At 38.9% G+C, this 16064-nt stretch overlaps 1 protein-coding gene across 2 annotated transcripts in view; it reads left to right on the forward strand.

Annotated features, from left to right (window-relative positions):
* The window catches only part of trpc3 (transient receptor potential cation channel, subfamily C, member 3), a 254492-nt gene that overhangs the window by 91990 nt on the left and 146438 nt on the right, over positions 1 to 16064 (forward strand). Inside the window, exon 3 of one of the 2 annotated variants that reach the window (XM_087980116.1) lies at positions 4324 to 4493. The exons of the other annotated variant lie outside the window; for it this stretch is intronic. Within the exon in view, the coding sequence (XP_087836242.1) occupies positions 4324 to 4493 (170 nt within the window). The remainder of the gene's footprint in view (positions 1 to 4323; positions 4494 to 16064) is intronic. 2 annotated transcript variants of the gene reach the window in all.

Below are 16064 nucleotides of genomic sequence, written 5' to 3' on the forward strand. Positions count from 1 at the left end.
TCACAAATTCACCTGCACCTCCACACACATCATTTACTGCATCCGCTGCACCCGATGTGGCCTCCTCTACATTGGGGAGACAGGCCGCCTACTTGCGGAACGTTTCAGAGAACACCTCTGGGACACCCGTATCAACCAACCCAACCGCCCCGTGGCGGAACACTTTAACTCCCCCTTCCACTCCGCCAAGGATATGTTGGCCTCCTCCATCGCCAGACCATGTCAACACGACACCTGGAGGAAGAGCGCCTCATCTTCCACCTAGGAACCCTCCAATCACAAGGGATGAATGCAGATTTCTCCAGCTTCCTCATTTCCCCTCCCCCCACCTTATCTCAGTCCCAAACCTCGGACTCAGCACTGCCTTCTTCACCTGCAATCTTCTTCCCGACCTCTCCAGCCTATCACCCTCACCTTAACCTCCTTCCACCTATTGCATTCCCAACGCCCCTCCCCCAAGTCCCTCCTCCCTACCTTTTATCTTAGCCTGCTTGGCACACCTTCCTCATTCCTGAAGAAGGGCTTATGCCCGAAACGTCAATTCTCCTGCTCCTTGGATGCTGCCTGACCTGCTGCGCTTTTCCAGCAACACATTTTTCTGCTAGTGCTTTGAATAGTGCTTTGTATGATTTTCACAAAACTTTCCTACTCTTACACTCCAATCTGTACAAAATAATGGCAAACATGCTGAAGTTCATTCCAATACAATGAACACAGTGGCACATTTTTCATTAATAAACAAGTCAACAAGTATGGTGCTGAAAAAAGCACAGCTGGTCAAGTAGCACCCAAAGAGCAGGTGAGTCAACATTCCAGGCATAAGCCCTTCATTACGCTGATCTCCTGCTCCTCACATACTGCCTGACCTGCTGTGCTTTTCCAGGGCCATGCTTTTTCATTCTGACTCTCCAGCATCTGCAATCCCATTAATAAACACAACTGTGTTGGTGCTCACAATACAGTATATTCCAAACAAAGGAAAGTGGCCATGTAATGGTACCCAGGCTAATATTTCTGAGACATGGCTTTGAATCCCATCATAACAGATGCTAAAATTTGAATTCAATGTAAATCTGGAATAAAAGGACAGCTTAATGAAGACCATGTAACTACTATGGATTCTCATAAAAATTAATCTGGTTCATTATTATCTTTTAGAGAAGGAAATCTTCCTCCTTTACCTGGTGTTGTCCACATGTGACTCCAGACCTGCAGCAATGTGGTTGACTCTTTACTGCCATACAGGCAATGAATGTTGGCTCAGCTAGTGGTATACAGGCCCTGTGAATGAAGTTTTAAAATTATCCAGTGCAGGATTGACTGGATTGAATGAAGACTTTTTGCAACAGATGAGCTAAAATAGGCACTCATGGGTAATGTGCTGGCAGTGGAACTAGGTGGTTTTGATGATGAAGGGGTATACAGTTGGAAAATCAATCTTGGTCAAATACATCAGCAAGGTTGTTCATAATCTGGGTACTGCCTTGAACTGTGGCTAGCAAATGAAAGTTAATAATGAATAACAAAATTCAGTGGCAAAGAGTGAATATTATAGAAAACACAGGATGTTCAGATAGATATAAATGTCCTTTCATTTTAAGGTCAAAGAGCCTAGTAATTAAGTAAATACAGACAAGTGAATTCCAGTTTAATTAATGTTTTACATCCATAGTAAAGTTCTAGAAATATACTTTGAATTGTGAGATTATGTATTGATGTCTCTTATTCTCAATGAGACATATCTAGCAGATTAGATCATTGATACTTGGAAGTTAAAAATGTGACCAATAGTGGAGGAGTTTAGCAGCAGTTAGCTAAATATTGATAGCATTGTTGCATAGCTCCAAGATATGGTGGTACTGTGGAGGATGACCCAGGGGCTCCTAGTATCAGAGGCATGTGTAACTGTCCGCGGTGGGAGTTTGAAGGAGTTACAAGAATTGTTATTGTTTAAAATGTGTTTCTGAATCAGATAGAAATGGGGAAAACGTCCCACAATCTGGGGATAATTTGGGTCTCTTAGCACTGGACAGGACAGGAGAGGTGTTCCATCGTGTACTTCTTCCCAACAAGCTGTAAAGTACTCAGCCCAGTCTATAGTTTATTTTAAGTACAAAATTCAGTGTTAGCTTGATCTGCTTAAGATATTTTGCTTAAAATTGCTTTGCGCTGGTGTCATTATGGGATAATGAAGGTATGAGGTCATCTCCTCATAGCTGGACCAGGTGCAGGAGACAGTTAAATTGACTGAGTAGTTGTAAATTTGACAAATTTACATGGAGAAAATCAGAACATCAATAAATTCAGAAAAGTGTGTGAAAAGTTGAAATTAAAATTGCAGTCATCAAGGGGTAGTTCAGTGCAAAAGCTCCAGGAGTTATCTAATAAAGTTTTGGCGCTAATGGATATTGACAACCTTCTTGGATATCTTATGGGAAACTTGAGATGGTGATTAGATTAGTGAAAGAGAGCATGATTTTCAAGAAGATACTTTAATAGTGGTGCCAAGTGACATGCTTGAAGGAGGAGAAGAATCAAAGGAGCAATCCTGTGGGATTTTAGGTGTCCAACTGAGGAGGGCAAATAGAATCAGACACATCGTGAGAAGGTCAGAACTTTTACAGTGGAGAACTCTTTCAACATTGTGGTCATATGTCAGCCAAGAGAATGTGCTCAAGTTTCTGGTAAACCTACAATCTCAGGACTCAAAAAGGGAAGACTAATGCTACCTTGCAACCAAAGCAAACATAAGGTCAAGACATAATATTATTCCAGGCTTTTAAAGTAAGATTTCACGTTAGACTATGAAAGTCACTCTAAAGACAATTTTGTATGTATGTTTCTCTTTCGTTTTATTGAAAATATATAAGTTCTGCATTGCTTTTATAACATTTAAAACTTTATTTTTGACAGATCTTCTATTACTCAGGAAAGAAGAAATGATTCAAAGAATATATTTGGTGGCTTTTTATGCTTCTGCTTTTTTTTATATTTAGCAATTATTTAAATGAAAGTCTAAAATTGAAGCTATGATCAGAGCCCGAGCAAAACTTTGTAGTGACCAACAAGCAAACAATGCGCTCTGCATTGATTCCAAGCTATATGTGAGCAGTGAGCCATGCTAGATTGTAATAACATATTTAAAGAAAACTAAATTCAAGATAGAAGCACAAGTTTAAAAAGTGCAGGAAACAAAAATTGAGGTTCTTATTTTCAATTTGAAAATATATGAACCAGTCTCAAAATCCAATCTTTTGAAAGCTATGTCTTCTCGAAGCCAATGACCAGAACGACTGGCTTAAGGGATTTACTAAAGTCAAATGTTCCTTTGTGAAATTTAAGACATTTGCAATTGTTTTGGTCCTGTTGTTCCATAAGGAAACGTATGAACTATCTCTCGTTTGTGAATTGTGTCATCTTTGTTCTAATTGTTTAGTCTTCGTTGTGCCTGAGGTTAACTTGACATGTACTATCTGTGATTTCGGAATTACTTATACATTATTGTCCATACAAGCCTCACTCTGTTGCAGCCAAATCTCGTCGTATGAAAACGCGAATGATCTGCCTCTCTTTTCATCATGATAAATGTTCCTATATTCCGTACCTTTCCCCTTCACGGGCACATAGACCCTTCAATAATTAATTGTGTTTGGTGATTCCTTTCACTGTAATCTTCCCGTATTCTCTGCCCCGAACCATTACTAATCTATCTGCTCTCCCGGCTTGATGTTTAATTACGAGGCATGTTAGCACAGCCAATAACCACTTCTAGTGGTGGATCCCAAACTTCTCTGAGCCCTCTCCAAATGACTGATCACCCACTGACCTTAGTGCCCTTATCTGCCTGTCTCCCGGACGGTGAATGACCGCTTGTCGGGAAAATGAGAGTTTTCTTCGATGCCGCGGGTTCGCTTTGCACTGCTCCGAGATGAACAATTCTCGCAATCCCGAGTTTACTGCACTTTGGTGGTAACCTTGCTGTGTGTTTTTTTTTGACCCATACGATTTCATTTGCGTTGTCCACTGTGTGGGTTAACTGCTTTGGGCTAATGTTGAATTGGTGTCAAACCGGCTCGCTTTGCTGGTGATCAGTATCACCCCATCTCTATTTCTCTCTCTCTCTCTCTCACTCCGCTTTCACGGAGGAAGGGGTGGGGGGAAGCTGGGAGTACTGGAGCAGCCTGGCCAGTATCACTGTTCCCTCGTGAATCTGCGCCAGTCCCACCAGCACAAGGAGAAATCCCGCTGCCGCAGAGGAAAATCAACGCTGTTGGCCACTGAAACGTGATTAATTCTACTTTCTATATATACATTGGTGTGAAGAACTCAGCCCGAATGTCAGAGGAAGATAGAAGGTGTCAGGCTCAGATAACAGTCTCCTTTTATGAAGAGGAAAACCGGCGGAACTGGAAAGAGAAGAATGGGGATTTGAGTTCACAATATTCCAACCCAATCGCAGAAGACAGGAAAACACATGGATACTCCGATATCATGTAAGTCTTTTCATTCGTTTAGTGGATTAATTAATACATTTAATCCAGCCATTCTGTTTTTTTTGTTATTTTCGTGTAAATACGATTAAGGAAATGATAGTAAAGATGGATAAACTATATAAGATGCCTCGTATAAGATTTTCCATATTGATTTTGCCGCAGAATGGTGTTTCACTTTTATTCAAACGCAATGCAACTTTTAAAATAAATGAGATTGGGAAAACGGACAGCTGATCATTTAACACAAGGTTCGGGAACTATGTACAACACAGGTAGAAATCAAAATGGCATTGTCATAACGGCAGTGTTACAAAATCTGTTTTTCTTTTAAACGTAATTTATTTTTAATTGTGAAAGGCACTAGAAATAACCTTATTTTGATGCACGTGGAAGGTTACGGAAACATGTTACAAACCTAATATTTAATTCCACATTTATTTGTTTAATTTAGTGGTTTAAAAATCGTTGAAGTAGATGCAATATTGAAATCTTCAGGTTGGACCGTTAAACTAAACATCAAACAAGCATCTCAGTATACACCAATTTCGAAAAAAGAACTCAATTAATGAATTAAAATTGGGATCTCGGTTTTTTTTGCCCAGAAAATCAGCGCCACCAAGTGAAGCAGCAGGTAAGTAACAGAGTTTCGACCGCTATGTATCAATTTATGAACATTAATAGTCGTTAGGCATAATCGTACAAGAACACTGAGAGACACAAATGCAAGTAGATACTGGGTGGATGAAACAGTCATTATTTAAACATTACCTCAGAACTGGCCCAAGTTCTTTGCATCCCATACCAGGAGTGGTACCTAACTGAAATGCAAAATGCTAAGTACGCCCATCAAGCCAGTTAATGGCTGTGGACAGAGGAATGAATTCTGGGTTTGCATCTTGCCCAATCGCTTCACAGACACTGACGAATTTCCAGATGTTTTGCTTTCTGGATCAAACTTTGTTTCATATCTGAAGAACATTATTGTCTAGCATATTTAGACACGTCGTAACTGAATGTGAAATTTCTGGTGAAATTTGTTCAGACTTAATGAAAAATAAATACAAAAAACATTGTGTTGTAACTGGAAATGCAATGGCGTAGCCATTAACTAGATTTATTTACCCCGCACGTTGAGACTTGAACTATTTTGCGTGGCAAGTTGTTGGAGGTGCAAGCAGTGAGGAAAATTGAACGTATTGAACCTGAGTGGACCGAGCAAGCAACTGGAAGACCCCGAATTAATCAGATTGGCGGATTAGAAATGGGTGCGAGAATTGCGAGGAAAGTGTAACTTAAAATCAGCTTTAGGAAGAAATAAAAAGACGACGAGAAAGGAAGGAAAAACTTTTTGAAAAATTACATTTTACAATCTTCACCAACTATTCAATCCTGAAGGAATAAGATTCCACATTTGTAACAATTAGTTTCCAATGACAGAGAATTTATCACTCAGAGTAATTATAGCTTGTTCGAAAATGTTTATTTATTGCACAAATAACACAAATCCATGATTTTTAGTGCAATTCGTTGATATTCAGTGGTGAGGTAGAATGTCATTGTCATTTGGCCAATGGTGGACAGACATAACCTTTTCAATGGCTTATTTATTGTTGCAAAAATTGACTTTCATTTTAATTTATCTGCAAGTAGATTACAAAACAATTTAAGTTAGAATTTACAGAAAATACAATAAAATGTATCACATTTCTCATTTGTGCACTGAACGTTTAGGTACTTTGATCTAAATGCAAAATTGAAGCATTTGCTAAATATGTGTCTATTCACATTCCAGTACAAGCTCCATATACCTGGATAGGTTAACAGACCCTTAGAATATCACAGCAGAAAAAGCCTAAGACAGTGGCCTTTCCCCATTGCATCATGCTAGCAACTGCCCCAGACTTTGGTGTGTTCCTTAGCACTTAGTCCTGGACTATGAATTGCTACAGTCTGCAATACTTGATTGCGGACAGCTCTTTGCACTCGAAAGTATATAAGTCTCAGGCAGTTCAAAGTGCATCATTCACAGAGGTGATTGCTCTCAAGGCGCAGTTGATATTTGTCTCATTGTACATATTAGGAACAGCCTATAAGAGCACAGAGTCCTGATCACAGAACTGCTCAGGACAAACCTTGACAAAAAGCACTGCATGTCTCTCCAGAATCTTTTGCAAAAGCACATTCCAGAATGAGGTGTGCAACAGTCTCCTCAACACTGCAACCTTCTCAAAAGCAGAGAGCCAGAGTATGTATGAAAGAACTGATGAGTAATGCTCTTTTCACCACCAACCAAGCTACATTTTGGTCCTTATTGGAAAGTTCTGGTGGTGAAGCATTCTCCCAATTGGCTTCAACTGTTTTCTCAGGGAACTGTTCAACAGGATGGTTCTCATCCTTTCTTGTAGGGTCTTGAGGACATTATGTGCTGACCTGATAGACTTGTGGTCAAAGGCCTTTCTTCTGTATAAATTTTTCCTCAAGGGTCTCGTGCTTCTCACACATTTGTTCCTCATTGCAAATTGATCTACTAGTCATGTGGCATTACATAAACAATGGTGGACATCATTAGCTTTCCTTTATTTTTACACCACTCATGAAGGGAATAATGCCCTTTTGCTACATACATGAAAGTCTTCCTGTTATTGTTGTTTCAGTCTCTTCATTTAGAAAACTAGGTGAACAGGCTCTCAAGTGATCATGTATTCATTATTAAGTTTGGAGTTCAGTTTGTCCAAACATAGGATGGCCCAAAGGATGAGCTGTTACCAATTTTTTAAAAAAATGCCAAAGTATTTCTGCCGTGTTTCAATTTCTCACACTTTTGCAACAACAAAAAGTACAAGCACTGTATTTAAGGAGGGTTTTTAACCTCATAAAATAACCCAAGGCATTTCATAGACGTGTTATCAATCAAATTTTGACACTGCTCTGTATAAAGAGACACAAAAGCAGAAGATTAACAAAATCTTGGCTGAGAAAGTAGAGTTTAAGGGCCATTCTAAATAAGAAAAAAAGAGGCAGGATGGTGAAGAATTTTAGGAAAGGCATTTCACAGCCATCCACAGTGAAGCATTAAAACCAGAAATGTTCAAGGGGCCAGAAGTGGACAAGTGCAAACATCCCAAAGGCTTAGTGAGTTTTGATAAGATTTGTAGCTCAAGTTGAGGTTCTGGATGTAAGTTTGCTCACTGAGCTGGGAGGTTCGTTTTCAGACATTTTGTCACCATACTAGGTAACATCATCAGTGAGCCTCCAGTGAAGCACTGGTGGTATGGCCCGCTTTTTATTTATGTGTTTAGGTTTCCTTGGGTTGGTGATGTCATTTCCTGTTCTTTTTCTCAGGGGGTGGTAAATGGGATCCAAGTGAATGTGTTTGTTGATAGAGTTCCAGTTGGAATTCCATGCTTCTAGGAATTCTCGCCCGTGTCTCTGTTTGGCTTGTACTAGGATGGATGTGTTGTCCCAGTTAAAGTGGTGTCCTTCCTCCTCTGTTTGTAAAGATACTAGTGAGAGAGGGTCATGTCTTTTTGTGGCTAGTTGATGTTCATATATCCTGGTGGCTAGTTTCCTGCCTGTTTGTCCAATGTAGTGTTTGTTACAGTTTTCACAAGATATTTTGTAAATAACATTTGTTTTGCTTGTTGTCTTTATAGGGTCTTTCAAGTTCATTAGCTGCTGTTTTAGTGTGTTGGTGGGTTTATAGACAATCATGATACCAAGGGGTCTGAACAGTCTGGCAGTCATTTCCAAGATGTCTTTGATGTAGGGTAGAGTGGCTAGGGTTTCTGAACGCATTTTGTCTGCTTGTTTGGGTTTGTTGCTGAGAAATTAGTGGAATGTGTTCATTGGGTACCCGTTCATTTTGAATACACTGTATAGGTGACAAACAGGCAGAAAATTAACACCATGTTGACTGGGACAACACATCCATCCTAGGACAAGCCAAACAGAGACAACATCCATCCTAGGACAAGCCAAACAGAGACAACATCCATCCTAGGACAAGCCAAACAGAGACAGGCGGGAGAATTCCTAGAAGCATGCCATTCCAACCAGAGCTCTATCAACAAACACATTGACTTGGATCACATTTACCATCCCCTGAGAAAAAGAACAGGAAATGACATCACCATGAGAAATGACAACACCAACCCAAGGAAACCTAAACACATAAATAAAAAATGGGCCATATCACCAGTGCATCACCAAAAGCTCACTGATGATGTTACCTAGTATGGTGACAAAATGTCTGAAAATGAACCTTCCAGTTCAGCAAGCAAACTTACATCCATCCCAAAGGCTTGTAGAGCTGGAGACAGGGCTAAGGTCATTGAGGGATTTGAAAACAAAGGTGAGAATTTTAAAATTGAGACATTGATAACTGGTAGACAATATAGATCAGCAGACACAGGAGTGAATGTGAATTTGTGTCAGCAAATACAGAGGGAACAGTGTTTTTGGATCTCTTCAAAGTTATGGAAAGTAGGAACATTGGAGATATACTTGGAAGACACAAGTCTGAGGAAGCATTATTCAAAATCATTTGCTGTTTCAGCAAAAAAGGGAGAATATTGGCAGGTGAAAAATAATTAAACAAAGCAATAGAGCCTAGAATACATGATTTACATAAGATTCAAAACATACTAATTTCAACAAAGCATGATCTGAATAGAGTCAAGAGTCATAGAGATGTGCAGCATGGAAACAAATCCTTCGGTCCAGCTCGACCATGCCGACCTCATATCCTTAATCAATCTAGTCCCATTTGCCAGCACTTGGTCCATGATTTGAGTGAAAGGATTTCACTTAATTAAAATGTTTCAGAAAACTAATGGAATTGATTACAGACATTATAATTGTATTATGTATGCCTTTCCTTGAATGGTACAGCATTTCTGAAAGCTTTTACTATCAATTATGGCTTTGCAAAGAACACAAATTAGAAAAAGGTTCAGTTTTAATCTCAGGTATTATGAGAGATCTAGAGATAGATGTAAGAGAATCCAGTTCAATACAGGCTGTGATATAACAAAGTTAATTTTCTGTATTCCCTTACATCTGTCAATGAAATAAATCCAAATATCATAAAGCACATGCAGGTTCTTTGATTGAAGTCTTTATACAAGTTTTTACTCAATGTCAAAAGGTTCATAATACTCTTGTAGTGAATCAGAAAGGTTTGAGCATATACCCTAGTCTGACAAATCATGCCGAACTGAGAGAATTTTGCATTGTTTGTGTTGCATGCACTCTGAATTGGGGTAGTCCACTGTGGAAGACCTGCAGTTCTTGGCAGCTCAACCTCCACAGTAGCAAGATCAGCTAGCACTCCTGAAAGCTTCAGCTGTCCAGTCAGGCAGTTGGTGACCTACGCACTCTAATGGAGAGTGACCTCATTGGAAACAGGAGGTCACCATTGCTTTTAAAAGTCAAGGTGACTGTAGCTTTAACATTTATGCATCTGGATCATTCAAGGACAAAACCACAGACATTTGTTGGAGTTCGCAAACTGCAGTTCACAAATATAGCGTGAGGTGCTGAATAATTTGAATTGCATCGGGTACATCTGGTTTGACACTAATTCAACTAATTAAATGCAGTGGTCTAAGAGCTTAGTCTTGATGGCAGGATTCCCTCAGATACAGAGGTAATTGACTACATTCATAAGGTGATCGATGTTCAAGTCAAGTATATTTCTTCGTACTAAATATTTCCACTAGTTCAACGTGCAGCTCGTATGTGAGAAGATCCTACAGATTTATGCAAAGTTTCCAGTGAACTGCTGTGACATACTTATTCTTTATTCCTTCATTTGCATCAGGATTATCAGAGATGCTCTGCTTTTCCACCTCTCTGAGGAACTGTATGCTCTCTTCTTCAGTAACAAAATATAGACATTAGGGACTCTTATGATGTCAGTCTTTGCTTGAGATGTAGGCACAAAATTTGAAGGGGATCATTGTGGAAGAGAAGGAGGGTGAGGTCAGTAAACAAGGAGAAAGTGTCTTAGTTGTCTGTTGAGATGTAGATGCTGCCAGGACTGACATTTATATGTGGTTACTAATAAATGCTTAAAAGGCTATGTGTATTGGAGACTACAGAAGTGACAGATGGTTACAATCTGAAATTTGCATGCCATTCACCTGCTGGATCTTAGGAGGTCATTGAAGAATTTCCTGTAATGGATGCATGAGCTCTGCACCAAACTCCAGATGTTCATCTCATTTTAGACCTCCCACTCAAACTGTTTTGCTGAAATGAACTGGGAAACCAGGTTTAAAAAGTAAGGTTCAGTGACTTAGAACATAGAACAATAGAACAATACAGCACAGAACAGGCCCTTCGGCCCACGATGTTGTGCCGAACTTCTAACCTAGATTAAGTACCCATCCATGTACCTATCCAAATGCCGCTTAAAGGTCGCCAATGATTCCGACTCTACCACACCCACGGGCAGCGCATTCCATGCCCCCACCACTCTCTGGGTAAAGAACCCACCCCTGACATCTCCCCTATACCTTCCACCCTTCACCTTAAATTTATGTCCCCTTGTAACATTCTGTTGTACCCGGGGAAAAAGTTTAAGGACTTAAGGAGACATTTAATAACTCTCAGCACAGTTTTGTTCCAGTGAGAGAGAGAAAATCTAGGAGGTAGATGCATCATCTGTAGCTAAGTAAGAAATATAAAGATTGTATCAAATTGAAAGCAATTCTGTATTAATCTGTAAAGGGTAATGGTAGGTCAGTGGGTTGAGAACCAGCAATGGAGAATAAAAAAAATTGAGAATTTAAAAGTGTGAGAGAAGGCTTGTTGGAAATAGAAAAAATTAGTAAAAGTTTCTACAGATACTAAAAAAAAGTAACTAAAATGAGTGTTTGTCTTCGAAAGAATGAGTCTGGTGAGTTAATAATACAAAACAAAGAAGTGGCAAAAACATTGAACAGTTATTTTGTGCCAGTTGTCACTGTAGAAAACTTCCAAAGTTTACACCCTTTCAGCTGATGGTATTGCTTCAGCAACCTATCTGCAAGTGTTTTAACCCTTTCAGCTTCAGTCAAAATCACCATACATTAACCTCCTAGCCTGCTATATACTCTTCCATATATCTCTCTGGTTGTATAATCAATTTCTGTCCAAATGGGCATCCACAGAGGGTATATTCAATGTGAATACAAGACTTTGTCTTCATATGGGCCATGCATTGGTCTTGGAAACATTGTAAAAAGATGCAACTGCAAAAGATAGATTGATGAAGACAATCAATTAGTTTCTTTTATTCTTGTTTGTTCTGTCACTATCTGCTATAGACTCAGTTCAGCCGATAACCCCTCCTTTGCCCAGACGAACAAAAGTAGCATTGGATGAACCTAAGTTAGACAAGATCAAAAAAAGTTAATGGGGACCAAGGAGGCAAGTGACCCAGTAGACATTTTGGTATCATATTACTTGACAATTAAACAAAGTTCAGACTTGATATTAAGGCAAAGCATAGTTTTAAAGTATTTTATTAGTTCCAAAGCAATTTTGTATTTTTTATTTTATTGTCTAAACATTTTTTGCCCTTAAAGCATTTTTTTTGTCAGTGACTCTGTTTATGCACAATGATTTTGACAGCAAACTAACAAATAAAAACTGCTGGAACCTTTATGATTTATCTGTCATTTGTACCAAGCAGTAATCTCTACATTTCTAATTATGTTGCTTCCTCTAGTTTTAAGCATCACATATTATTGTGCAATCTATTCTGTTACAAAATCTTATTTAAACTGATATTAATGACAGACAAGTAATGCTCTCCCTTAATATCTGAGTGTTCTGATGGTATTGCTTCAGCAACCTATCTGCAAGTGCTTATTTGGATTTCTAACTAAGATGAACATCATGATTCATATTATATCAGATATTTCATACGTTAGCTATTTTATATTATTATTTTCAAGAACCGTACTTTCGTTCTCTCTAAGTATCTCTACCACCCACAAATTCCATTGAGGAATGTGATGAAGTATTAGATGGATGTAGCCACATAAGTACTGAGGAACCTCAACACCTTTTCAAAAAGAGCAGTTTGCAGAATTGATGTTTCTTTCATTGGACTCACTATATGTCCCTTCACCAACTCAAGTGAACTGTGGCTATGTATCAGAGTCATTGTGCAAGGTTATTTCAACAGCTCCTCTCATGTTGCAGCCGTTCACAGAGAAGACCCGTTATGAACTTAACAGGATATCTGGGGACAGTGTTGTAAACCTCATGGAGACAAACAATTTTTGAAAGAAAAGCTCTGGACAATATTTCATTTTGTAATACTTTATCAAACAAGCTAAAAATCAACATTATTCAAATATTAATTAACAGGTGATCGGTATTTCAAAATTAAAAGTTAAGTTCCACTTCAAATAGTAGACTCAATAAATATATGTTGCAAGTAGTTATATACATTTGCATTTCATCCTGCATGAGTATAACACCATATGCAATCTTGAACAAAAGCAGAAGTTGCTCAAAAAGCTCAGCAGATCTGGCAGTATTTGTGAAGAAAAATCAGACTTAACGTTTCAGGTCCAGTGACGAAAGATGGGGTAATTTTATGGCTTGGGACTGTTTGTGGAGACCTGTGCTAACTGTGTGCATAGTTTGGTCATTTGCAAGTGAACTGTGAATAATTTAAGTACAGTGATCAGAAAATCAATTGCTGTAAAATTGCATAACATGTCCTTAAACATTTGGTCCCAGTAGCTAATGCTCCCTGAAGGGAGAACAAATTCAGAAGTTTAATCCCACGATCAATTTTTTTTTGTTATTGTCCATGACAAGTTCTGAAACCCAGCTCCTAACATTTCCCCCCATCCCACCCCAAAGGTGTACCAAGGATGGACAATAAATGCTGTCCTAGCAAGCAATATCTATATTCTACAAATGAACTTATACAAACAGAAACAAGTTATCAAATTCTGCAATATCTACTCTAATATCTCTACATTTATACCCTTCCTTCCCTAGACAGTGTAAGAATCCACATCTCCCTATGGTACCCTATGAAATTAATGGGTATAACTTCAGTTTTACAAGAATATCTCCTCAAGCTAGAATACATATGGCATCTGTCTTTTCAAGGCTAGTACTAGTAGTTGGGTTTGAGCCCTTCCTTTTCAGATAAAGCATTGACTGTGTATAAAAGGAATTTCAAACACTCATTCAAAAGCTAAATATGACAAAATTTAACCTTCTTTAACGATTAGAGACTCAGACTTTGCTTATTTTTCTTCACAAATGCTGCCAGATCTGCTGAGCTTTTCGAGCAACTTTTGCTTTTGTTCAAGATTGCATATGGTGTTATACTCATGCAGGATGAAATGCAAATGTTTGTAACTACTTGCAACATATATTTATTGAGTCGACTATTTGAACTTAACTTTTAATTTTGAAATATCGATCACCTGTTAATTAATATTTGAATAATGTTGATTTTTAGCTTGTTTGATAAAGTATTACAAAATGAAATTTTGTCCAGAGGTTTTCTTTTCTTTCAAAAATTGTCTGTCTCCATGAAGTCTTCCAGATGGCACTGGAGACAAATTCTATGGAGTGTTATTCTTGTTAAGGCATGCTTATTTGATTGCTTTCATAGGAAAGAATGATTTTCAGTTGTACAACAGGATTTTTGAAAAAAAAGCTTACATTTATATAGTGTTTTTCAAGAGTACTTTAGGCCAATAAAGTGCTTTGAAATATATTCACTGGGTTGGAATTGTGGTAAGCAACTTGTGCCCAAGGAGCTCCAACAGAGAGCAATGTGACAATCACCAGAGAATCTTTTTTTTGTAATATTGATCGAGGGCTAGATATTGACTAGCATGCAGTGAATCAATGTGCTCTCTCATTTCCTTTTGCTGTCTAGCCATAAGTGCTCACATCTTAAAGGGACTATTTATGTCAGGTGTGTTTGTCTGCAGCATGGTAAATTCAGATCTGTTCCGAGAAAAAGAAATAAGTGCCTTGGCTTTTTCCATCCACCGTAAAGAATAGACAGGTCCTCAGTTTAACATATCCTTGAAAGCTGACAGTGTTTCAACAGCTCCATAGCGTAGCGTTGTGTGTCTGAAATAATTTTTATGCTCAGATCCTAGAATTGGGCTTCAACCCACAACTTTCTGATTCTGAGATAAGACTGCTGCCTAATGACATTTTTTTTTGTCACTATTCCATCAGTACATTCTAGCCGGGAAGAATGAGGGCAAGTAATATAATCCAAAAGTACAATTTTTAAAAGGGTGCATGAGGGACACCCGCACAAACCAACCCAACCGCCCCGTGGCTGAACACTTTAACTCCCCCTCCCACTCTGCCAAGGACATGCAGGTCCTTGGCCTCCTCCATCGCCAGACCATGGCAACTCTCCAACCACAAGGGATGAATACAGATTTCTCCAGCTTTCTCATTTCCCCTCCCCCCAACCTTATTTCAGTCCCAACCCTCGGACTCAGCACCGCCTTCTTGACCTGCAATCTTCTTCCTGATCTCTCCTCCCCCACCCCCTCTCCGGCCTATCACCCTCACCTTAACCTCCTTCCACCTATCGCATTCCCAACGCCCCTCCCCCAAGTCCCTCCTCCCTACCTTTTATCTTAGCCTGCTTGGCACACCCTCCTCATTCCTGAAGAAGGGCTTATACCCGAAACGTCGATTCTCCTGCTCCTTTGATGCTGCCTGACCTGCTGCGCTTTTCTAGCAACAAATTTTTCAGCTCGTGCATGAACAGAGAAACCTGGCATATTTATACACAATTTGTTGCAGGTCAAGTGTTTATAAAAGGAAAATGAAATCCTGAGCTTTATAAATGGTGTCATAAAGAAAACATTCAGGAAGTTATAATTTATCTTATAGAACAATAGTTTGGCCTCAACTGGACCATTTTGTCTATAATTCAGTAATTGTGGAGACATTTAAAGCCTTTAGAGAGGTTGCAGAAAGGAATTAGGAGAATAATTCCATGAATAAGAGGCTTCACCAAGAGAACAGATTGGAAAAGCTTCTAGAAGAGAAAGAATGTTGAAAATCATGAGGGGCCTGTTCAGAGTAGATCGGAAGAAACTGTTCCTTTCTGGGGCAGGGTTGAGAATAACACAGAAGCAATTGAAGGTAATTTGGCAAAAGAGGCAATGGTGATCTGAGTAAATATTATTTTATGGAGCAGAGAGTAGGATTTGAAATGAACTGCCTTAGCAAGGGGATTGGACGATTCAAATTTGGCTTTCAAAATGAAGTTGGATAATTACCCATAGAGAAGAAAAAATGCTTCCTGGAAGCTAGATATATTCATATACAAGGCCATGTCTTTTAGAAAAAGAAAGGCATTGCACCTTTTTATATGTAAACAAAAGCTTGAGGAAATAACTGTTCCCTGGTGCATTCTCCATGGCAATGCCTTGAGCAATTGGAGTTCATTTGCCAAACAATCAGAAGTCTTCTTCTCATGCAGTATAAATTGTTGCTCTCTGTGAAATTTGGTATTCTTATGTCGGTCCTGATGAGTGAGAAGAGCTTCAATAGCATGTTTCATTATTC

Source organism: Chiloscyllium plagiosum, unplaced genomic scaffold (genome assembly GCF_037043375.1).
Source record: "Chiloscyllium plagiosum isolate Xiang-an unplaced genomic scaffold, Cpla_swu_hap1 HiC_scaffold_36, whole genome shotgun sequence".
NCBI classification, from domain to species: Eukaryota; Metazoa; Chordata; class Chondrichthyes; order Orectolobiformes; family Hemiscylliidae; genus Chiloscyllium; species Chiloscyllium plagiosum.